This window comes from Nothobranchius furzeri, chromosome 3 (assembly GCF_043380555.1).
Source record: "Nothobranchius furzeri strain GRZ-AD chromosome 3, NfurGRZ-RIMD1, whole genome shotgun sequence".
Classification (NCBI taxonomy): Eukaryota; Metazoa; Chordata; class Actinopteri; order Cyprinodontiformes; family Nothobranchiidae; genus Nothobranchius; species Nothobranchius furzeri.
Window position 1 is genome coordinate 57,584,494 of NC_091743.1, and position 23,698 is coordinate 57,608,191.

Here is a 23,698-nt window from a genome sequence, read left to right on the forward strand (position 1 = left end):
GCGCAGCAACCACCGAGCCACCTTTAATATCGCCACTGACCACAGGACTGCTGGAAACCGCAGGGTTTTCTGCGTCGTCGTGGTCACCTGTAAGAGAAATCACAGGAAAGAGAGCACAGAGGCCCGAGACTAAGTCACACCCCTGTGAAAGGAGAAAAGAATTGGCCACCGTATTAGCAGAGGTCACAAACTGAAAAGTGACAAGGTCATTCACATAAAGGTCAAGATGTCCGGGCACAAACCCCTTAAATGGCATGGTAGCTCCGTCCGGAGACCACAAGTGTTTCACGGCGGCTGACGTTTCCATCACGCCCCGATAAAGAAGCTGGTTTGTGCATGAGGCGGACTGACGAGTAAAACAGACCTCTGACTGAAGCGGTGGGTCACAGCCTGAAGATTTCACACCCATGCTGGAGAGATGGTCAGCCTTTAACATGGATGACAGAGGAGAAGCATTAGGAAACAAAGGGTTAAGCACAACCTGTTTGTCAGAGAGGTTAACCATAGGCTCAAGAGATTTATTCAGCTTAAAAGCAGCAGAGAAAGTGTTGTTTATTTCAAACCTTGATGTTGATGGTGGGTTTTTGACCCCCTGGAAGAAATAAAAGTAAAGAAAAAGCGTTATGACTGTAAACAGCATGTTGCATGAATTCACGTCATGAATTGCAGACCAGAACCACCTCCGACCCAGTGCAGCTGGCACCGAACCGCAGCCACTAGTCCCCGCTGCTCCCGACCGGCGGCACCCGCCTAAAACGGGCCCGTTCGGGCGGGCGGAGGGACCAGCGATGCTCGGCCGGTGAACAGTCTCCTGCGTCATGGCATGTTCTGGAAGCAGAACGTCAGAGAACCTTACACCAGGTGTAACAGTGCAAGAAAGATTTTGTCGTGTCTCGTCCATCTCCCATTAAGTTCAGAGCAACTCGCGTTTTTACCTTCTGAGCCGACGTAAAACTCCGGGCAGATTCCTTAATATGTCTCACACAAACAAGGACTGTCCGTAGCCTACTTAACTTTATGACACAGGGTAAAACAAGGAATTGTTGATAGAGAAATGAATACACACAACTTCACAAGATGGAAGAAAAAGGCATGGAACCGAGCAACGGAGGCTGTGAAAGCCGACCCGATCACCGGTCCAAAATAAAAATAATAAAAAATAATAATAAACCCTACGCTGCCGAGATGCTATCAGACGGACAAACGTAGCAAAATGTAGATTCTACACACCGTAGCGATTTACAAGAACCACCGCCAATGCGGGTTTTGTGAGGACACAGACTAACTGTGTCAGAAATGGTATGACAATCTAACGGGACGCGTTCCCTTTTTGTCTAACTGTGGTGCTAGCTTAGCTCTCCGGCCAGGTCTAGCGTTCTTTGTCTGTAGCGACCAGACTTAAATTTTCCCGATTAACAAGTAGGCGTCTCGCCCCGCTTGTAATACGGACTTCAAAAAGCGTACGCAACCTGAATGCAGTAACGCGTGACGGCCATAACCCGGCTTACGACGTTTACCGTGCAATCAAGCATCAGTAGGTGCCTACGGGCATTCCGTTCAGATTCGGCTTCTATAAGTCGCTCATGCAATGGAGATATTTTCCACAATAGCTCGCCCACAGTGTCAACACACTGAGACGAAAGGTGTCCGAGAATTTAGTCTTGGTTATGAGGTTCGGAGAATTTAGTGAGCGGAACAATTTCCGGTTAAGTTCAAAATAAGACATCAAAGTGAAACACAGAGAAAAGCGTTGTTTGTAGCTTTTAGATGTAAGAAATCAGACATATCGCAGATATAGAAGACTGGATACGCTCGCCATTAAATGTAGCGTTATGGATTTATGCTCTTTTATGAAAGAGAAACCATGCTACGTATTAATTCGGAATATTAATTTTAATAAATCAATAACCAAATTTTATATTGTTCAGAAGACTCAAAGGTTGTTTTCATCCATAAACTGCCGATAATATCTGAGTGTCTGTGTTTCAGTTCAATGAGGAAACCAGTTTGACGTTTAAAAGTTTTAATTCTTCAAATTAAACTAATGATTTCGAAATTGACAAACAGGAAATGCAATCAACATTGGTAACTTTGTGGGACAATCTCTTTAACAGTTGATATGCTGTTCTGGCTCAAATAGACCTTCTGATGAATTTATGAAGATTGGGATTGTTGTGATGGTGAGAGTGATATGAGATGGGATGGATGCGTGCATCTGATTTTGCTTCAGGAAGAAACAGGTGTCTGAGTGAAAAGTGATGGTTTGAATAAACTTAGGCTTTTAGTTGGAAAAGATGCATCAAAACGCTAAACACCGTGTTCTGTCTCACCGAATTCTTGTGGACCCTCTTTCGGATCCGGGCCGTGGAGGATGTTGTGGTTCATCCGGATGACACCGACGGCTGACAGGAGACGTAGGTGTTGAGCGGACCCGGTCCAGAGTTGCCCCTCGGTACACGTTGATGGTAAAGCGTTTTGTCGACGCGCTTTCTTAAGTTAATTCACTCAGAAATCAAAAGACTCAGTAATGAGTCTGCGTTAGAAGTTGCGATTCAGCTATTCTGCCTGGCGTGGCAGAAACAGCGTGAGAGGAGGGGGGGGGGGATTGAGCCCATGGGCTCCGTTCCCCGTTAGCGGTTGTTCACAAGTCCTCTCTCTCTCGTGGCCCAACACGAACTGAATCCAAAAAGACTCAAACTTACCAAAAACCTCTCTCTTCTCAAAGCAAAACATTTGCGTCATCAAATGTGTCTGGATTTTACTGTGGGAAGGTGTGTGTGAATGTTTGTGTGCTTGAGTGTGAAGGTCAGTACCAAACATTCAACATTATCTACTTAAGTGTGGATTCATTAATCCATTATAATTACCCCAAAGCATAAGAACCATTCATTTGATTAAACACATTTATAATGAGCAAAATGATAATGGTTATTTTAACATTAAAATCAAGAAAAAGAAGTTTAAACTTTATGTTTTGACTTGGTCTGGGTACAACTCATGTAAACACATCTTCTGGTAGACTGCAGGTGGCAGATGTTATGGTTTCCTCCCAGACTCGCTGGCGTTCAGGTCTTAATCTGTGGGTGAAAGTTCTCAGCGACCCAGCTTTGACACAGCTGAGTCCAACACCACCATTGTGACAGAAAACCCATATTTCCTCACGTTACACCAACAAAGGTTATGTTACAAAGTATTGAGTTGAATTTTTGTTATTGACCAAATACTTATTTTCCACCCTGATTTACAAATAAATTCTTTAAAAATCCTGCCATGTGAATTCATGGATTCCTTCTCACATTCTGTCTCTCACAGTTGAAGTGTACCTATGATGAAAATTACTGACCTCTGTCATCATTTTAAGTGGGAGAACTTGCACAATCGGTGGCTGACTAAATACTTTTTTGCCCCACTGTAAACTCTAATCATCTTAAAATACAGCAGCCTTTTTATTAAAAGAAAGCTCATTTTGAATAGAGAAAGTTTCAATTTGAATCATGAAACCAAGAAGCTGAATCAAATTATATGTTTCTGAAAGATTTTCCCTCTGTCTAATAAGTCAACTCGCTGCTTATCTGAACTCGGAGCCATGAGACACACTAATCATAACCTGCTGGAGTGGTGAAATATCTTTGATAAGCATGTACTCAGCTGGCTCAGATAGTCAATTCTCTTTTAGAAAAGATGTATTTCAAAAACCAATTCTGCCTCTTTTTGTCTACTTTTTAAAGAACGCAGTCCTTGTCGGATTATGAATTTGATTACAATACTGGAAATATGCCAAATGAATAAAAGAGCACTGGGATGTGCTGATAATGTATTTGTTTTTTATGTCATTGCTGTCTCAGCATCAGGATTATGTCTAATCAATTAATAGTAATAGTTTAACTGACTTAAGGCTTGAGCATACATTTCTAAATGTTGATCAGTAAAGTTAGCGATGCATTAAAGCATCTAATTAGTAAAACATTCACAGTTCTATCATGGTTTTCATCACTTTTCACACCTTGCAACATTGAGAGATGAAACACACACAACACACACAATCATTGGAATTTGGTTCTAATAGGAAATGTGTGCTATGATTTTGTTTTGTCTATGCTCTATGATACACACAGGTTTTGAAAATAAAAAAAGAAATTTCTCTGTGGATGTTCCGGTGTATTGTCTAAGTCTGTAATTGCAGTACCATCCAACACCACTAGAGGCAGGTGTCAAAGACAATATGCTAAGAGATTAAAAATTAAATTCAACAAATGCGGAGAGTGAATGTCGCTTCTTTAAAGTGAAAATATCCCAGACACCATCCATTTTTATCAGCTTATCTGGAGTCGGGTCGCCGGGGTAGCAGCCTAAGCAGAGAGACCCAGGCTTCCATCTTCTCAGTTACTTGGACCAGCTCTTCCAGGAGAATCCCAAAGTGCGCTCTGGCCAGACATAGTCCCTCCAGCATGTCCTGGGTCTTCTTTTAGGTCTCCTCCCATGTTGGACGTGCCTGGAAAACCTCACCAGGGAGGTTTCCAGGAGGCATCCTAATTCCACGCCTGAGCCAACTCAGCTGGCTTCTGTAGCGGTAAGGATTAGCTACATTATTTGTCAAATGATCAGTAATATCAGTGATATTCCATATAAATATGAAACATAAATCTGATTGGTCTTTGAATATTAGAATTAATATTCCTTTAGGTGTTGTGACTATTCAGGGAACACACACTTCATATTAATTCAGACAGTGTCAAGTATATAGTTTTGTAAAAATGAATTGAATTCAATTTTTTGAAATGATTATATGTGACAAAATATGATTTAAATGATGGTTGTGCAGATAACAGACAACAGATGAAATTATGTAAGCTAGATGTTTTAGAAAAACCTTGTAAGTATCTGAGAGAGCTTGTGATGTCTGGGTTGTAAAACCAATTTGGCTGTATGGTTTGATAAAATGTAGATTATTCATCAAACCATCTGACACAATCCCGCAGAGTCTACAGGAAATGTCTAAATTGCAAAAAAATATTGTTAACACAACAGTTCAATATTACATGCAGTTTATCAACAGTTATCATTTGTAAATGGTCTGTTTTTGGCCTTAATATATTTCAATGTGTTTTTGGTTGATTGGTTTTAATATTTTAGTCCAGGCATTTTGTATTTGTTTGCAACTCTCGTTGTCTTTTATGCATTTTAGTGAAATGAAAATGAAATCTTTCTAACTCATGAAGTTTTCTCTGAGGGTGTAAAAGACAAAAGAGTAGGTGTGTGGCAATGAACCACTGAGAGGAGATTTAACATTTCAGTTGATTGAGGTACCCCTAACACTACTTTTATGTTTCAAACTCTATAATTTGGATTGAATGTAGCTTTGATTTAAACAAATTTATTGTTGGAGTTTAGTCCAGTAACTTCATTGGAAACAGTCAACATGCACTTTTTACAGTGATACACGTTACTGTCCTAAGCCAAGTAGTCCTTAACCAAGTGAAATCACATAATGTATTTATTTTACAACAATGGCTATCATTAAACAAGTCAAAGTCTTTAAACATATTTAGTGGGTAATTTTCTGAGTGAAGTCAGGTGTTTGAGGTTAGAGCTATACATAACAACATAAAAAGCCCCAAGGTTCTGATACTACACTGAATGTATTTTTTATGTTTTACATACAGTATTTATGGTTTTGAAAATGCTCTGCAGATATGAGCCAACTTCTAAGATGGCCCTTCACAGAGAAGAGAGGGGAGGGTGGTAAAGAAAGCACTGCAACATCCCCTGTGTGGAATCCGTTTTACACATCATTTAACGGAGAAAATGTGTTTCTCCTTTTACACTTCTCAGCCTCCATTAGCAGGGTTTTGTACTCACTTGCTAAGATTCAGAGCGTCACCATTACACGCAAATGCCTAACCACCGTTATCACATTTTGGAGCTTGAACAATTACGAGTGACCATGTTCTTGTGAATATGTGTCACATTAAATTTGTCCTGACAGCAAGCAAAGAGGGTAGTGAGGACAAGAATGCTCCAGGGATTAATGTTAAGCTCGGGAGCACATTTCTTCTTGGCATTAGCTGCCTGGTGAAGCACTGAGCAGCTGACAGGGAACCATGACACTGCATGTTGAGCCATTTTAGAGTGTTACAACTGAACACACACATCATCTTTCACCTCATGTGTGTTTTATGTTTGTGTGTGGATGTGATTGAGCTACCACTCAAGACACCTCAATGAGTCAAGATGCAGATGAGTCAGAAATGGAATGGAAAAACATGAGGTGGCTGAATTTATATTTCATTTTCATCCTCAGAGGAGGACGGTTATCCAAATAGATAATTTTGATTTATTGACCCATAAAATTATGTAAATCTTATTTTATGGCTTTTCCCAGTCAACAGATTTTTACCCAAAGCAGCATTTACTATGCTGGAGGTGATCAAACTAACATTTTACCAAACACCATGGAATGATTAACCAGAGGAATTATGTACTCAGCAGCCTCACCTCTGTCAGTGAGCCCCAGGGCAGGAGTGACTACAATGTAGCTCATCATCACCAGAAAGTAAATGTGTGTGTGTGTGTGTGTGTGTGTGTGTGTGTGTGTGTGTGTGTGTGTGTGTGTGTGTGTGTGTGTGTGTGTGTGTGTGTGTGTGTGTGTGTGTGTGTGAATGCATGATACACTGTAGTGTGCTTTGGAGTCCTCTGACTCTGAAAGGCAGGTCCTTTATCATCCATCCATCCATTGTCTGAACCTGCTTGTCCATGTGGTGTCACGGGACGGTGGGGGGGTGGGGTGGGGGATTAATCAGGCGGGGTACACCCTGGACAGAGTGCCAGTCCATCACAGGACAACACAGAGACACACAGGACAAACAATCATGCACACACACACTCACACCTAAGGACAGTTTAGACAGGCCAATCAACAGTCATCTTTTTGGACTGTGTGAGGAAGCCTGAGTACCCAGAGAGAGCCCCCGCATATGCATGCATGGGGAAAACATGCAAACTCCATGCAGAAAAATCCTTCTTGCTGCAGGGCAACGGCTCTGACCACTGTGCCACTGCGCAGCCCTAGGTCCTTTATCATTATCATTTAAAAGGACATCTAAAGCTAAACCATGCACTCTCTTTGGTGGTGTGGAGCAGAATAGGGCACTGTCTGTGGTGCTGATGTTAAAAAGCCAGCTGAAGCAGGTGCTGTCCGTGTTTCTTATGTTAAAAGGACAGCTGAAGTAGGCAGTCTCCGAGGTGCTGATGTGTATAGAGCTGGAGAAAACACCGTCTGTGGTGTTGATCGTATAATTATGTCTTAAGCTGAAGCTGTCTGTGATGCTGATGTTAAAGGGCCTGCTGAAGCTTGCGCTGTCCATTGTACTGACATTAAATGGCCAGCTGAAGCAGGAGCTGTCCATGGTGCTGCTGAAGCAGGAGCTGTCCGCGGTGCTGATGTAAAAACGTGAGCTGAAGCAGGCGCTGTCCGTGGTGCTGATCGGTATGGAGCACGAGAAGGCACTGTCCGTGGTGCTAATTGGAAAATAGCGTTTGAAGCAGGAGCTGTCCGTGGTGGTGATCTTAAAAGGCCAGCTGACACATGCGCTGTCCGTGGTGCTAATTTTAAAAGGACAGCTGAAACTTGCGCTCTCCAAGGTGCTGATCACCCGCCTCCAGGATTGACAGCTGGCGACAGTAAAATCAATAAAACAGTTTTAATTTCTTACATTTCATCAGTTAATGCAAATGTTCTTTACTTTTACAATGGACATTTTTGCTGCTGCTGGCATTGTTTATTAAAAAATACACTGGTGCCTATCTCCAGCGGTCAATGGGCAATCAGGCGGGGTACACCATGGACAGAGAGCCAATCCATTGCAGCGCAACACAGAGACACACAGAAAAAAAAAAACAATCATGCACACACACACTCACACCTAAGGACAATTTAGACGGACCAGTTAACCTAACAGCCATGTTTTTGGACTGTGGGAGGTAGACGGAGTACCCGGAGAGGACCCATGCATGCACAGTGAGAACATGCAAACTCCATGCAGAAAGATCCCAGGCCGGGAAGCGAACCCAGCACCTTCTTGCTGCAAGGGAACAGTTCTAACTGTGCCACTGCGCAACCAGATATAATTCCATTTAAACAATTATGTTGGTTTGAACATTTGGTAGTTTCTATTTTTTTAAATGTCTTTAGCCATTTAGAGAAATGGAAATTTTTAAAGAAGCACACAAGAAAGATTAACTTACAGTATTGCTAACCTGGCCAGCCAGCCTCATGCTACCTTATGTGAGGCAATGGGTCTGGGAAATTTCATATTCAAATAACCCTACCCCGTGAGAATTCTAAACGAGCTAATCAGCTCTGAGCAGCGTACCTCACACACCATGATGCTGAGTTTGTCATAAACTTGGCGACTAAAGTAAAGTTTGCTGTGGCTCTTTCCTCTGTTCTAAATGACTTGAAGATGTCTTTAATATAGGGATGGACAATATATCAACATCAAAATCTGTATCAGCTGATGTTAGTCATTTTTGACTTATCGGGATCGGTTTGATAAATAAAACCGAGCTGATATCAACAACAGAGGTTTTTTTTTCCATCTTGTCTCCATTTGTTTGTTTCAGAGGGTGAGGGGGGTGATGCATAAATGTTTAGTCATGTGAACAGTGAATGAAATTATCTCTGAACCGGAAATGTGGATGGTGTGTGTACATAATAATGTAAATTCAGCTTTTTTTCATTCTATACAAAATCCGCTGATTTTAGAAGTATTAATATCAGTATATCAAGATTGGCAAATATCGGATATGAGCCCAAAAATTTTATAACAACAAGTAGACGCGCTAATAGCCTTTGTTCTAAAACAAGTTGTTTGCGCCGTCGTCATATGCCATTTTTGATTACAGCAAAAGAACTACAACGTCAAGTGGTACAACCAGCATTTTCACCTTTTGTCTGATTGGTTATTTTTGATCTGGCTAGTCCCGCCCATCATGTGCCTCTTTGCTTGTGAGTAACAAGACTAGTTATCTGTGTAGAATTAAACAGAGGATGAGTCTGGCAGGCCAGGCTACAGTATTGCATACTTTGTTTAAAAAAACTTAATAAATAAGGGTCTCCCAGTTAATATATTCAAATTTTATTTTAGCTTTTCATTGCTGAGGCATCAACAGGAGGAGACTCTGTACAATAGTGTACTTTTGGAAGTAACAACAAAACAACAAATCAGAAAATAATCTGTGAAGCGTAGGATGACCAGGTGAAGATAGCAGCATAAGGTCAAGATATCCACCTGTTTTCTTTTGGTTCATAAAAAACAAAAAGCACTGTTTTTCAGCTTGCAGGAAACACATGCAAAAAAGTTTAAATTTGGAAATAACATTTCATTAACAATCATCATAACTGAATATTTTCCTTTAATAAGTGGTAGAAGACATTTTTATTTGATGGGACCCCAGGCCACGTAGACACAGAGGAAAAAATGGAAATTGATAAATGATGCAAAAATACACACAACTACCCACAACCTTCTGTGTTGTATGTAAATAGGTTTGCCCTTAAGCTTTGGTTTATCTGAAAGGATTATGCTTGAGAAAAAAATAAAATAAAACATGGCCATAGAATTTCAGATTGGTGTTTTAACAGTGTGACCTTTGAGTGAGTTGAATATATGTAGACAGCGGCGTGGAGTCTGATGAATAGCTTGGATTTATTCCCAGCTGGGAGAGCAGATGCTTAGAGACAGAACATGTTTTTCTATCCTCCTGCACTCTCCTTTTTTTTCCTTGCTTCTAATCTTATATTAGAGATGGGGGTGAGGGGTGGTGGGGGTGTGTGGGGGCAGTTGTTTGGAAATGACACACTATTAACTGTCCCGGCGTTAATCTTAATGCTTCTTGCTAGAGGATACACACAATCCATTTTAATGCAATTAGCTCTTGCCAGGAAGGATGAGTTATTCAATGGGAGCATAATTGCATCCTCAAGTTTTTACACTGGTTCATTCCAGGGATGTAATTACTTTCATACATGGTTTAACACACAGCACCATTGAAACCTCACGCATGTACACACACTGAGGCTCTCATGGAGATGCGTCCACAATCGTATGGAATTAAGTTGACAAGTAATCCATCACACAATCACACAATTTTACCTCATTATACAAAGTGGAAAAGTAAAATTGCCCCGCATCAGGTTTCATCAGTGCTTGCATTCATACCAAATTCCCAAACAGCGGCCCCAGATGCACCAGGTCTGGAGATTGATGGCCTGGCTTTGGATGTGTCACCCTGAGGGGGGGCAACTGTGTCTCTCTGTTGTCTTACAATGTTATCCAGCTGCTTTGTTGTAAAATCAGAGGGACACAAGATCCAAATATATATCTGGTGTTTTGGCTGATAATTTAGAAGATGATGAAGTGGAAGTTTAGACATGCTTCAATAGTTTCTGTTCTAAGTGTCCTTAATTGCTAATTATTGTCATCCCCCCCCCCCCTCCTCTGAGAATCGGAATTCCCCTTGCACCGTGCCGTGTGATTCTGTCATCTTACATTTTGATTGGTTGCACATCACATTCAAATGTTTGTTTGAAGAAGATTCAACATGTTTGTATATTTGATTTGTAATTGGATAGGTCCCGACGCCCTTCTGAGCAAACCAAAGCTGTTATAACGAATCTGCAAACAAGCTAAGTTTTGAACAAAAACATCGTCATGAAAATCATCTCTCCCCTCGGGGCATCTTCCCTGAAACCTACGATGTTGGATGAAACGATCTCACACTAAACACCAGTCGGTGTTTTCTATCTCCAAATGTTTTTTGTGATCCGTGACTTAAAATGGTGTTTTTCTTTTGGGCACTTTGGTAGTTTGTTCTAAAGTTGAAGTGGTAGCAGCCAGCTATTTTTCCTCTGGTACTGTTCAGCAGAGAACCTCTGTAATGAGTGGAGGACCCAGGGAAGTGCTGTGGTTTGTCGAGACCAACAGTTGGTCCAATGTCCAATGGTTGCTTTCCACTTTATTCGTTTTATCTTCACATTATATTTATAGCTGATGGCATGAAAAATGTTTTAAGCTAATTTGTGTTCCAAATTTGCCCGTGTAGCTTTACTACACCCATCCTTAAGAAGAAAAAGAAGTTTTTGTTATATAACACTTTTCACAGATATAAGTAACAAAGTGCTTCACAGACAAAAACAAACATACAATAAACAACAAAACAGTAAGTAAAGACTGTCAGACGGTGAGAATTGAGTGAAAAATAAGCATAGTTATCGTGCCATGTGAACGAGGCCTCACTTGTAACAGATAGCTTCTTCAACAACCTCTGTTTTGATAAATGGCTTTTACATCTTACAGGACTGATGAGCTAACGGCTAGTAGAACCAGCCAATGCATTGCTGCCTTGTTAAAAATGCTCTAATCTACTACATTGCATTGCCTTTCTTACTATTTAATACTTCATAAAGCGCAGTCAGTTTCATAATAATTGGAAATCTAAACAGCTATACTAATTGTGTGAAAGATTTTTCACCTGCAGCTAACTATAGCAAAAGTCAGATTTGGTGATGTTTATTTTTAAGATCTGCAGTGTGTTTTTAAAAATAATGATTGCACAAACCTTTGTAACATTTTGAGATATGTTTTGTGACGTTAGCATCTGGTTTTGTGGTGGCCTTAGTAGGGGTTGTATGAACTAGTCAACTAGTCGACTAGTCGACTTCACTGCTCTGTAGTGACTTTTTATGCCTGTCATCGACTAGTCGCTGTCACGTGATAATGACTGACAAGATGCAGTCCTCGGAAAAGACAGCAGGTGACGAGCCCCTGCGCTTCGGGAGGCGAAGGCGACGCGCTGTGCCAAAGCACCAGCACTGACACCGGCGGTAAAACAGACATTTAACCAAACTGTGACCTTTTCCCTATTGCAATTTTACCTTCCCTTCACCCCTATCCTGATCTTAACCGGCTTGCGCATGCAAAGCCCTGATTGTTGACGCGCTCCAGACATCTGCGTCCTGAGCACCGCCACAGTAATATTATGAAATCAGGTGTCACCACCTCAAAAACAAATTAAACACGTGATCGTTCGTGTCGGCTCATTTCCTTTAATGTTATCTGTCTTTTATTTGTGCCTGATGCGTTTCGCTGCTGCGGAGCGGGGCGCATCACCTGTTTTATCCTCCAGTGACTCACCTCACTGATGCGGCCTGCGAGCTGCGAGCACTCCGCTGTTTTTGCGGTCGGTAGATCTTTTAGAACTGCAGTTCAAAGGTAACTCATAAGGTGAATATATATGAACCCAGGTAGCAGTTTTTCTTTAGAATTGAGAGGAGATGCAGGAAGATAAAGGAAGATAATAAACAGGTAGGACAGAAAAATAGTCATATAAAAACAAGTTAGTTTTTGTACCTGGTGGTTGCAACAAACAGACACCATTGAAGGTAATCAGAAGTGAGGAACAGAAGATGAAATAATTAATTTAGTGTTTAGAGCAGCAGGAACTCTGAGATGCTGCAGGCGCACCAGTGAGTTTGTGGCTGCTGCGCAGGGGGAGGGGGAGAGGGCTGAAGTAGGATGCAGAAACTACCGTTGTTAAAAGAGATGTGTTTAACTTAGAAAACGTGGGCGCAATTTTAATTGTCAAAAACTCCAGCGAACCTACCGACACCCCTCCCCCCCCACCCCGTGCCGCTTCAGGTGTATGACGTCATCAACGACTAGTCGAAGTCGACTCGATTTTCATTACTTTCATTACTTGACTTAAAAAATTAAGTTATGCAACCCCTAGGCAATAGTTCATGACACTATGAGCAATTCAGGTTGGGAGCGAGCTTGTATGAGATAAAATGAGATTAGGTGACCCCAGAGTTGGGAAATTATTGGCCAGCATCAGCATGACATACAGGAAAACATGACAATGTGCTCAAAATAAAATAAAATAAAAATACAAAGAGATTAGATATAAATTTTATACAATAGAATAAAAAGGGGTTACATAAACACATCCATATATATTTGTGCAAATATAGCAATGAGAGCAAGGGCTATGGCATGTGGCAGGAAAGATTCCCTACCTGTCTGTTAAACAGCAGGCCTGTAGCTGTCTGTAGAAGAAGGTGCTTCACGGTCTTTCTGGTGTGTGGTAGAGGGTGTGGTCCATGTTGTCGATGATGGATGACAGTTTATTTAGGGTCCTTCCCTCTACCAAAGTCTCAGATGTCTCCAGCAACGTTTGCATTTGACCTATCTCTGAGGAGCAGTGGGCTGTCATTTGTACAGCACCCGAGAGCAGCTTACAGGATTCAGTGTCTTCCCTATGGATGTGGCATTCCGGGACCTGGGATCGAACAGCCCTCCATCCAGGCAGTGGACAACTGGTCTCTTATTCATCCACAAGGATGCATTTTTGCCACTTTGCTCGTCCGGCACAGTTGCAGAAACACAGATAGGGGAACTGCTGGGAATATCAATTCATCCCCTATACCAAACTGACACGCACACATTATTACTGGCACATGTTAATCTGTACACCTCTTGTGCAAAGCCCTGTATACAAACCTTTACAATGACATTGGTTTTACACAGCATGCTTTTGAGCAGACATATTAAGAAACAACTGTCCAGAGTTGACCCTGGATGCACCGGAAGTTGAGCATTCTGCTCCTAGTGACATTCACTCTTGTAATGATCACATCAATTCATGCAAACAACTATGCAATGAGAAATTGTCAGAGGTTAGAAATAACTCATTAGTCCTGTAGTATTTAGAGACCTTTGTTCTGAATAGAGGTCACTATGGAAGCTATTTACAAATTTAAGATGGTAATTATTTTCCATTTCAAAATAAAAACACACTGAATAGTTAAGAGCTGCTGCAAGGATGCAACAGCTGAAAGTTTCTTTATTACGGTAGTGCATTCCACAGAAGGCTTACATATGTGTCCCAGTGAGGCCGGTGCTTAACCAGTGATGTCTGTAAGTAAAGGTTCTGTGAATTGGGACAGGGAGAGGATAATCCCAATGAGCTGCCCCAAGGGAGGCTGCTCCTCGGTCCAAGTCTGTAAATAATGAAGATGAAAGAGAACCAAGCCTGCGGATGAACTGGAGTGGCCCTGTGCAGCCCACGGGCCCCAGTCAGAACCATGGGGGTAGCAGAGGCCTTACATCCACCCACAACTCTGGTCCAAGCCTCCAGTTATATTTGGCAGGACAGCAATGCTCAACCATTTAGAATGAGAGGGTTGTTCATTTGTTATGCAACTGTTTTACTTTTCCTACCCCTTTAGAATGAACACAGCTGTGAAAATGGACTTAAAGCAGATGGCTGGATTCTTTTTTTTACACAATATTAAGGCCTAAAATATTGATGGTGGTCACATTAAAATCATTGTTGTGTCTTTTTATAACACAACATGCCACACATTATTTTGATGTTACACAGACTTCCAAAGTTAACCACGCTTTAAAATGTGAAAACTATTTTCAACATCTCATTTCTCAACGATGATATTACTTTCAGTTGTTCCTATGGAGGCTGGTGTACCTCTTTGTCACCACCTGTGGTCTACAAAAACACCATACCATTAAGCACTGACCCTTCCTTTGTGTAGAATTGCTGACAAACATTTTTTCCCCCAGGAAACCAATAATAATACCTGATGCTCCTATGACCATTATTTTCACTCACCAGCTCCTGTTTCAAAGTTCCTGCAACACAGCCTGAATACAGAAGTGGGAGACTGTTCACATTTGGTATTATAATTATTTTATCACACATTAACAGCTCCTAGTATTATGTGTCTTCATATTCACACTATTCTCCCTGCTCCATGTGCTAATTAATATCTAGAAATGTGAACAAACAATTAAACGATGAGTTTAATAAGAAAAATAATAATAAAACAACTTACCACCCCTCAGCTGACAAAAATACACAGAGAGAAACTTTATCTCTGGAACCTTCTGTCATCTGTTCTCCACACATGGTTGTGTGAAACAAAATTTGTTTACTGCACAAGACTCTTAGCCTGGCAAGTCATCCTACATATGTACATACAGTATATAGTCTGGACACAACCCATAAACAGAGCTCAGTCTACAGTTTTCTTTCAAACTGTCTCTGCACACAATTGGACCAATCAGAGCAACGGACAATGTGTCATGAGCCGGGGTGAGTACTCTTCACTTCATTCACAACCTCTGAGCTCTGATTGCAGGAGAGGGAGCAACAACTGTTCCTCATCAGCGGGCCGGCTTTGTAAGGAGGAGGGTGACCATGCTACGTTGCCGGATGATTGCTACTAACTGGTAGTCACTTGCCCTTCGAGAGTCGCTAAGACTTTGATTAAGATTTTTTGTGCTTGGATTTTTTGATGACTCGTTCATGTGAATTTTGGTACTTACCTCATGTTTCTGCATCCTTGGAATTACCGCATTCTCTGGAAGAAGTTCTCCGGTTCGTTTCCTGCTTCACCTCTCTTCCAGCCGACCCACTCTCCACCACACTCATGCTCCCTCTCCATATCAGCCTTCTCAACCAAATCCTCCATACACTCATACACTTGGACCACAACTGCACTTGGATATCACCCCAGCTCACTCCCCCTCCATTTTCCTGATCCACTTCCGCATCGTAAGTCCTAACTACAAACAATTCCCCAAGAACCACAACTCCCATACTCACCTCTATTTTCCCTTTAGACGCCGCTTCCTGATTCTCTACCGCTGGACATCAGTGCGCCCTTAGTTTCTCCTGTCTTAAAATAAACATTTTTATTTTTTACCTTCATATTTGCCTTGGTCTCTGATTCTGCATGTCTTGGGTCAAGCACATACCTCAGAACATGACACAATATGACACATTCATTGTTATGGAAATGTTTCAACCAGACAGTCTGCCATACACCATCAAAAAAGGAGAAAAAATACCTCTATCTGTTCAACGAAAAGCCAAATTTAAATCTTCTGAATTCATGCCAAAGCCGTTTCAAATGAGTCGGCACCATCATTGTTGTGCTCCATTGCAGCTCTGCTGTAATGGTACTACGCCCGCCCAACACCTCTCCACACACAGAGAGCTGTGATTGGCCTGGCTAAAACTTAGCTCAGTCATGAAGCTACAGTGGAGCATGGCTACCATACCATACCAACTTTATTTATTTATTTATAAGTAGTGACTTGAAACGGAGGAGGGATGGTGCCAGCCTCACTGAAAGAGGAAGAGCATTCCAGGGTGTTGGAGCAGCATAGACAAACCCCCGCGTTTTGTATTTCATTGTTGGAACCATAGACTGTAAATACTGGACAAACGGATTCCATTGGCTTCAATAACACGTTTGTTGTCTATAATGGGAGGTGGCCACCACCGCCATTTTGACCGTGTCACAGGTTCCGTCCAGCCCAGACAACTCCATAAAAGGGAAGAGAGGAGGCGCTGAGGGTGTGGCTGTAAGGCTGGGCTCGAGTGACGACACCCAGGCGAACTAGCTACGAGCTAACCTGAAGCTAACCCTGGCTAACCCAAAGCTAAAGCGGAGGTGGGAGCCGAGCTAACGGATGTAGCCACCTAGCTTCAACCCAACCGGAGCTAACTGGAACACCCATCGACCTGAACCTCACACGGAGTTTAGGTGGAGGTTTTCTCCGCCTGTTCGTGAGAAGTACCTGTATTAAAAAAGTTTTAAATCGGTAAGTTTATAATTTATTTCCGTAATGAATACATTTTGCTTTGAGCAAGTTTTCAGTACAGTTTTTTTCGGCGCTATCACTCCTGAGTCGCACCAGCCATTAAATGTATCATGAAGAAGAGAAAATATATTTAAGTCGTATTTTGGGGGGATATTTTATTATCTTTCTTACAAAATCTGAGACCAAGCGTTTCACATTGCAACACAAGCACCGGTAACCATAACAGAATGAACAGCCAGCAGAGGAGAGGATGGCGGTGTTTGAAACCCTCCCGGCCAGCGTGTAGAGCTCATTCCTGGGCTGGAGCCGGCCCTCAGCACCCCGCCACAGGCTCTAACAGATGCTGGCGGTGTTTCATATATTTCCAAAACGTAATACTTGTTTGTATCTTGTACAGCCAACTAGTCTTTATTCTGGACTCAGTACAATTTACCAAAAGTAAAGAGACATTCTACAGATGAAGTAAGCACAAGATAACTTACTGGAAGACAGAGTTATCATCAGAACCAGAACAAGAGAGCCTGATAACAGTCATGTGAAAATAACAGTTAAAAAGTATGTATGTATAATAGAAATAAAAATATATTAGAATTAGTGTAACTCACTGTGATCCAAACAAATCAGCCATAGCTGATTAGTAAATATGACATGAGGTCTGGGAGTTTTTAAGTTTCATTCTTTTATTACATTTTTTTCTTAGATCTATTAAAAGGTCACCATGGCAGCCTGTGTGTCAACGTCAGCTACACAAAGCAGCAAGTGTAAGTACCAAGTACTTGTCTTGACCACTTCATGAATGGTTTTGTACTTTAAACAGCTAGGCCAAACCTGTTATTTTTTCCTCCATAGCCATTTGGATCATTGGAGACAGCTACGTGAGGCGTGGTGCCCAGAGAGCTGCAGAGACAACCTTGGCCTCCCTGACGTCTGTGTCTCCTGGTTCGGTTGGGGCGGACCATCGACATACATACATGTGCCGACACTTTGCGCCCTGTTTTATAAACTGTAGTGTTAAAAATAAATGTTTTTGCTCAATTACTGGAATTTCTTTGGTTAAGACAAAAGTGAGGAATAATCATTTACAAGTTATTTGTACAACAGGCCCATTTTAAATCCCAACAGTTTCTTAGCAGACAATAGAAATGTGTTCTTTACTAACTTTACTTGGTTTGAAAATCTTACTAAAATAAACTTGAGTGCCGTATTGCAAAACCCAATCATACTTGTTATGTAAACATTAGCTTTGTAGATATTTTTTACAGATATATATTTGTGTGCAACAAAAACCAAACTTAAATAATTTGTCATTCTTTATTGAAAAACAAAAAAATACAGGTATACAGAAGTGTGGGAAAATGATAATGTGAAAGTATTGCACTATAAATGAAGTGAGATGAGATGAAGGTGAGATGAAGGTGGACGCCAGCGGGCTGGACGCCGGACGAAGAAACCTGGAGACGGATTGCTCAGACAGGAAGGGAAGAGCTTCCTCTTACCTTGATGGAATTAAAGTTAGCCGTCGTCTGAACGCCCAACCGTACGGTCTGAGGTCAAAGGTCACAGGAAACACACACCAGTCAGCAGTCATACAGATGCATAAAGATAACTGTAGCCATGGCAACCAGCTGACATGTCCCCACTTTCACCAGCACCTGGTGCCTGCCGGGTCACCTGAATTCCTGTGTGATGTCAGCACGGTCGGCCGTGACTGCTGCCATCAGAGGTGACCTCTGATCAGCTGAATGAACTCACCTTCCAGGGTGACGCCGTGTTAGAGTCGGCTTCATCCTGTAAACAAACAAACAAACAAACAAATGAGTGGTAACATAAACACCACGTCTGGTTCTGGTGGAGGCGGAGGACAACATGCACCTTTCCAGGAGCAGAACCCAGATGTTTTTTGTTGCTACAAACAGAGACGAGCAGAGTTAAACCAGGAAGTGAGAGGGACCAGCTGCTGCAGACAGGTGACGCTCACCTGAGCCTGAACCATAGGAGCCTCCTCAGCCATCAGACCTTCTGACTCCAGTTCAGATGCCACCTTGTTGATGTCCCTCAGGCGGGACTCGTTGGCCTTCAGGTCCTGCAGGACAAAAGCACCTGCTGATTACCTTGTTGCGTTCGGGTTAACAGGTCTGGTGTTAGAACGTGGTGGATAAGAATGTTCTGACGGGCCGAGGGTTCTGAACTCACCCTGCAGGACTGGGCCTGCTCCTTCAGGGCCTGGATGCTGCTGCCGTAAGCCGACAGGTCCGACATCAGGGCCTCGTGCTTCTTCAGGAGAGCCTGTGGAGCAGAACATCAGAACCTTCAGCTCGTCTGACACAAGTGGAGCTTTCTCGCAGCGATGGTCCAATCGGATCCGCCACCGTAAAACAAACCCTGCTCAGTTCACCGCAGACGCAGCTCTGTGGGTGTTTAGTGGAAAAGCGTGAGCCTTCTGCCGGCTGCCACGTGTCATGGCTGCTCTGCAACGGGAACACACATCACAGCTTGTAAACCGTTTGAAATAAGAGTGATGGGAACACGTTTGTCATCACTTCCTGTGCGAGGCCAGCACTTCTACCCCTAACCCATGAGACGCTCAAACGAGCAACGACGTCTGGTTGACAACCGAAGGAAATGACAAATACAGAAACACTAATTATGAAGGACTGGAAAGAGAGCAAAGAAAAGCGATTGGAGTTTCTCAGGAAGGGACTTCCATACCTCGGCCAAGTCCTCGTCTTTCCCTTAGTCTGGACTTCCAACGATGGGCTCCTTCTCCCTCATCCAGGACTCGACCTCATTAGCATCCGCAAAGTACTGCTGGGCCTGCAGAGAGTCCTCCAGGTCCTGCCTCCTCTGGGACGCCTTGGCCTTCAGCGTGTCCCAACGTCCATGAAGCTCCCACAGTTTAGTCTTCACTTCCTCACCAGCGAAGTGACCTGGACCCAAAAAAAGTGAGCCAGAACCTGCAGACACCTCAGAAACATGTCAGGACCAGACCTGCTCTACCTTCTTCCACCATGGTCTCTCCTTTCTGGGTGACAGCCTTGATGCGAGGTTCATGACCTGTGATTTCAGCCTGCAGAGCCTGGTGCTTCTTCAGCAGGTTCTGGACACCAATCAGGTCCTTCCCTGAGGACACATGTTAGAGTTCAGCATTATGCAGTAGACAGACCAGTTTAACCCAGGGGTTTCTTTCTTCTACAATCTGCTCTTTAACTGTATTCTTTCCTGCTATTTCAGCTGTTAACTTTATTTTTTCTCAAAGTGTTTTTCTCCCCAGAAGAAGCTACAACAACGTTCTGCTGAGCTGTGTTGGCCTCATGGAGGGGGCCATCGACTAGCACACTGCTGCTAACCACTTAAACATTCTCCCTCTCCTGATAGTAACATTTTACTTTCTTTGATGTTGGATGTGGTGCTACTAGTTTACCCGTTTAATTATAGATTCACTAGGATAAATACAATAAAGTTTATCTCTCGCCAAATAGAATATTTACTGTGGCGAGCCCGTGAAGAGGTGTAGGAGAATGCGACAAATTTGTCTGTTAAAAAGTCTGTTATGTACAAAAAACACAATATCATCACACTATTTTGGACCGATACATGACGGTCAGGTCCGGCTTGGGGAGAAAATATGACACGTCTTTCAGGATGGACTTCATCTTTGGTAGCTGGCAAAGCCGGGAAAAGCAGGATCTAACCACCTGGCTAATGTGGGAGTCCATCCGCATCTCTGGGTCCAAAACCACCCCCAGGTTAGTGATGGTTGGCTTCACTAAGCTGCAAAAACAGGGTTGCAGGACAGGACTAAATGCAGTGGGAGAGGGAGGAACAAATATTCCAGTTATAAATATTAAATATTTGAACAAATAAATATTTGTTAAAAGGAAGAAACTGATGATGACTTTAAGATTAGAGGAATGTTCTAGAACGGGTCTGGAACCAACGATGGCCCTTTGGATCAAATTTGGATTAAAAAAATAGCTCATGATTTTATTTATGGATGGAATAAAAATACAGGTTGTAAGCATCTTCTCAGTATCTTCATGTTGCACGACTTTCCACAGCAGAAGGACACAAAAACTGCCAGAATTATGATAAGAAAGATTTACGTTTTAATCTCAGAATCCCAACTTTTCCCAGAATCTTCACATTATTCTATGAATTCAGAGAAAATTTACATTTTTCAGAGGTCTCGCTCCCCTGTTGTGGATATTTCTCAAAATTCAACCATTTTTTCTTTTCAAAAGCTTTAGTAAGAGTTTGGACTCTAAACAAGTTTTACTTTGTAGATTGCTTGTCTAAACCTTCATCAGATCTGCTCATAATAAAACATTTGGGTTATATTTAATGTCTAGAGAAGATGCTCTTCCTGGGCATTAAGTCATCAAAAACAGATATAAGTATTTTTTACCATAATTTTAACTGCTATCAGCTGATAAAAATAATAAAAAACAGCCTGATCATTAAAGGGGTGTAAGTGAAACCGCGCGGATCACACAAACCATCATGCTGTCTATATGACTTTGAAAATATATAGTTTAATTACAGTTTGATTTATTTGACATCTGTATAATGTTTATTATTTTGTTTTTTCCCCCTAAATGCCTAACGTTTTAGTTTTACATGAATATTAGTCATTCATCACAATACATAAAGTTACACATTTTAAATTTTAATAGGGGAAGACTGCAGGAGGGAGCGGTAAAATACAGAAATCCCCAGCAAAAACAAGAAACTTTACGAGTCTGATGAAATCCGCTGGAGTTCCTTCAGCAGGCCTGGTGGCAGCTACAACGACCCAGTGGCTGTGCTTGGTCAATGTTATCGAGCTCAGTCCGGCTCGGCCGTGAACGAGCCGAGGCGACATCCTGCTCTGCTTAAGAAGAGGTGTTATTTTCCGCTTCAGAAGAAGCGTCCGTGTTTTACGCTTTCTCAGAGACATGTCACGTTGCTAAGTTGTTAGCGCCGCGCGCTAACATGTCAATAGTGCAGCATAGCCTGCTGGAGGTTTTAAGGGTTCAGATGAAAACACCCTACCACTCAGGCTGCTTACACATCGATATTAAGTTGTCGCTGCTGCGCTCACGCCGTAATACAGTATTAGATGCGGTTAAAGTCAGACATGAAAAACTCCACGAGCGGTCAGACCGCGCAGCAAGTAGGCGCCGGATCGGTCAGGCTGCCCGGCCTGACCGCTGGGGATTACCGGATGGAAGATTGGACACAGAAGTCTCCCTCTTAGCGCTCCGTCATATTTCAACCCATTTTTATCTTAAATGCACTGGGTTTTACCCTATTACCCATCTAAATATGCCCTATTAATTATTTTACCGTATTTTACATTTAAATTTCATGGTTAAACAGTACATGCTACATGTTAAACTGATAGTTAGCTAGCTACTTCAGTAAACTCAGCTAGTTTAAAGGTGGCAGTGACATAAATACGAATATAGATTTTAACTTACCGAAAAAAATGAAGTGGAGACTCCTTGGACGCTCTATTAGTGCAATTAATACCACTGCAAGTCATTTTGTCCAACAATTGCACCAATAATATCCAAAGAAGAATACACAAACACAGAGACTCAAAATGCCGGAGCAGTTTCCAAGCCAGACCGAGGCTGTACTGAGGCCTTTCCACGGAGCTAGCTCTGTGGTCACGTGGGTCTGAGGCGGCGGTCACGTGTGTCGGATGCTCATTAATTATACAGAATTTTAGGCTTTCAATACACTTAAACAGAAGAGTGAGAAAAAAATTCACCCCCCTCAGAGTTGTCATGAGTATAAACTAGATAATTTAGACAAAAAACATGTTTTGGTACCAGGCTGTAAACATGTTTATTTCTGCTGTGAAATCGGCATTTTTAACATGGGAGTCAATGAGGATTTGCTCGCTTCTGGCACCAGCCCCCAGCGGATGAGGGTGGAACTGCAATTTTTCTTACTTCCTGGATGGGACCATTTTTAGAGCGGCATTGTGGGGGCTTGGTTGGAACGCGAAGCAGCAGGCAATCAGCAGACCTCAATGCCCGGTTTGGCACATAACGAGTCACAAGATCAGGCAGGTAATCCGGAGCCAGACCATTCAGGGCCTTAAAAACAAAAATCAGGATTTTAAACTTGACTCTGAAGTTTACAGGTAGCCAGTGGAGCTGCTCCAGTTCAGGTGTGATACAGTCTGCACCGACCTGTGGAGCAGCTACTGCATTTCTTGGCTGCAAGACTCTCAAAATTCTTGTGATGTTTACACAATAAAAACGTAACACCGTAAAATAATCAAAAATGAATTTAAGCTATTCAATCCATTCCACAGCATTTTTTGCTGAACCATTGGGAAACAATGCGTGAAAATTTAAATTTGCTAATATGTTATGCAAATAAATAAACCAAATGTTTTTATTGTTATTATTGTCATAAATGAGCCCAAGTCACGGTAGCCCAACCAGGCTTTTCTGCTGACACTGAAGGCATTCTAAGGTCAGTCTAGTGAAACAATCCCTCCAGTTTGCACTGAGTTAGCCCTGGTCTCTTTTTGGTGGGGTATGCCTGAAACACCTACTGGGAGGTGTGATACATCATGACCAGCTTGAACCACCTCTGCTAGCTTATTTCAGCATGGATGAGCTGTGTCTCTTTTCTGAGTCCCTCATGGATGACTGAGCACCTCACTGTTACAGGTTACAGAATAGAGGTAGAGACACCACAATGTATATATATTTTTATTTTATAAATGTAAATATATATTTTGTCTAATATAATTAATTTATCGGGGTTTGGATTTTGTTTTGATTTGGATTTGTTTTTGAATCTTTTGTGGGTATCTTTAATTAATTATTTATTTGTTTTTTTACCATTTATTGTCTTTAGCAGCTGGCTCTTATTCAGGGTTGTAGATAGCCTGCAGTTATCTCCATCAGTCATCAGGTAAGAGGAGGAGTTCTACATCTAGGGTCAGGTTCAAATTTACTTATAAAACTGACATGCATGTTTTCAGAATGTGTGAGGAACTCCTCCAT

General features: G+C 42.1%; 2 protein-coding genes across 5 annotated transcripts in view; one reads left to right on the forward strand and one right to left on the reverse strand.

Moving 5' to 3' along the window:
- LOC107385433 (chemokine-like protein TAFA-1) overlaps window positions 1-23,698 on the forward strand; it is a 214,493-nt gene that overhangs the window by 85,849 nt on the left and 104,946 nt on the right. The gene's annotated exons all lie outside the window — the stretch shown is intronic.
- LOC139068866 (spectrin alpha chain, non-erythrocytic 1-like) lies at window positions 15,639-23,638 on the reverse strand. Of its 2 annotated transcripts, XM_070549358.1 has the most exons (7): window positions 22,148-23,638; window positions 19,686-19,808; window positions 19,398-19,615; window positions 18,882-18,974; window positions 18,667-18,771; window positions 18,441-18,476; window positions 15,639-18,232 (listed from the first exon to the last, which is right to left on the reverse strand). In XM_070549358.1, exons 4-7 carry the CDS (start codon window positions 18,945-18,947, stop codon window positions 18,155-18,157), a joined length of 285 nt encoding a protein of 94 aa, XP_070405459.1. In that variant the 5' UTR covers window positions 18,948-18,974; window positions 19,398-19,615; window positions 19,686-19,808; window positions 22,148-23,638; the 3' UTR covers window positions 15,639-18,154. The 2 variants fall into 2 exon arrangements, 1 of the variants encoding a protein (XP_070405459.1); XR_011520119.1 differs by having other exon boundaries at window positions 15,639-18,476; window positions 18,561-19,615.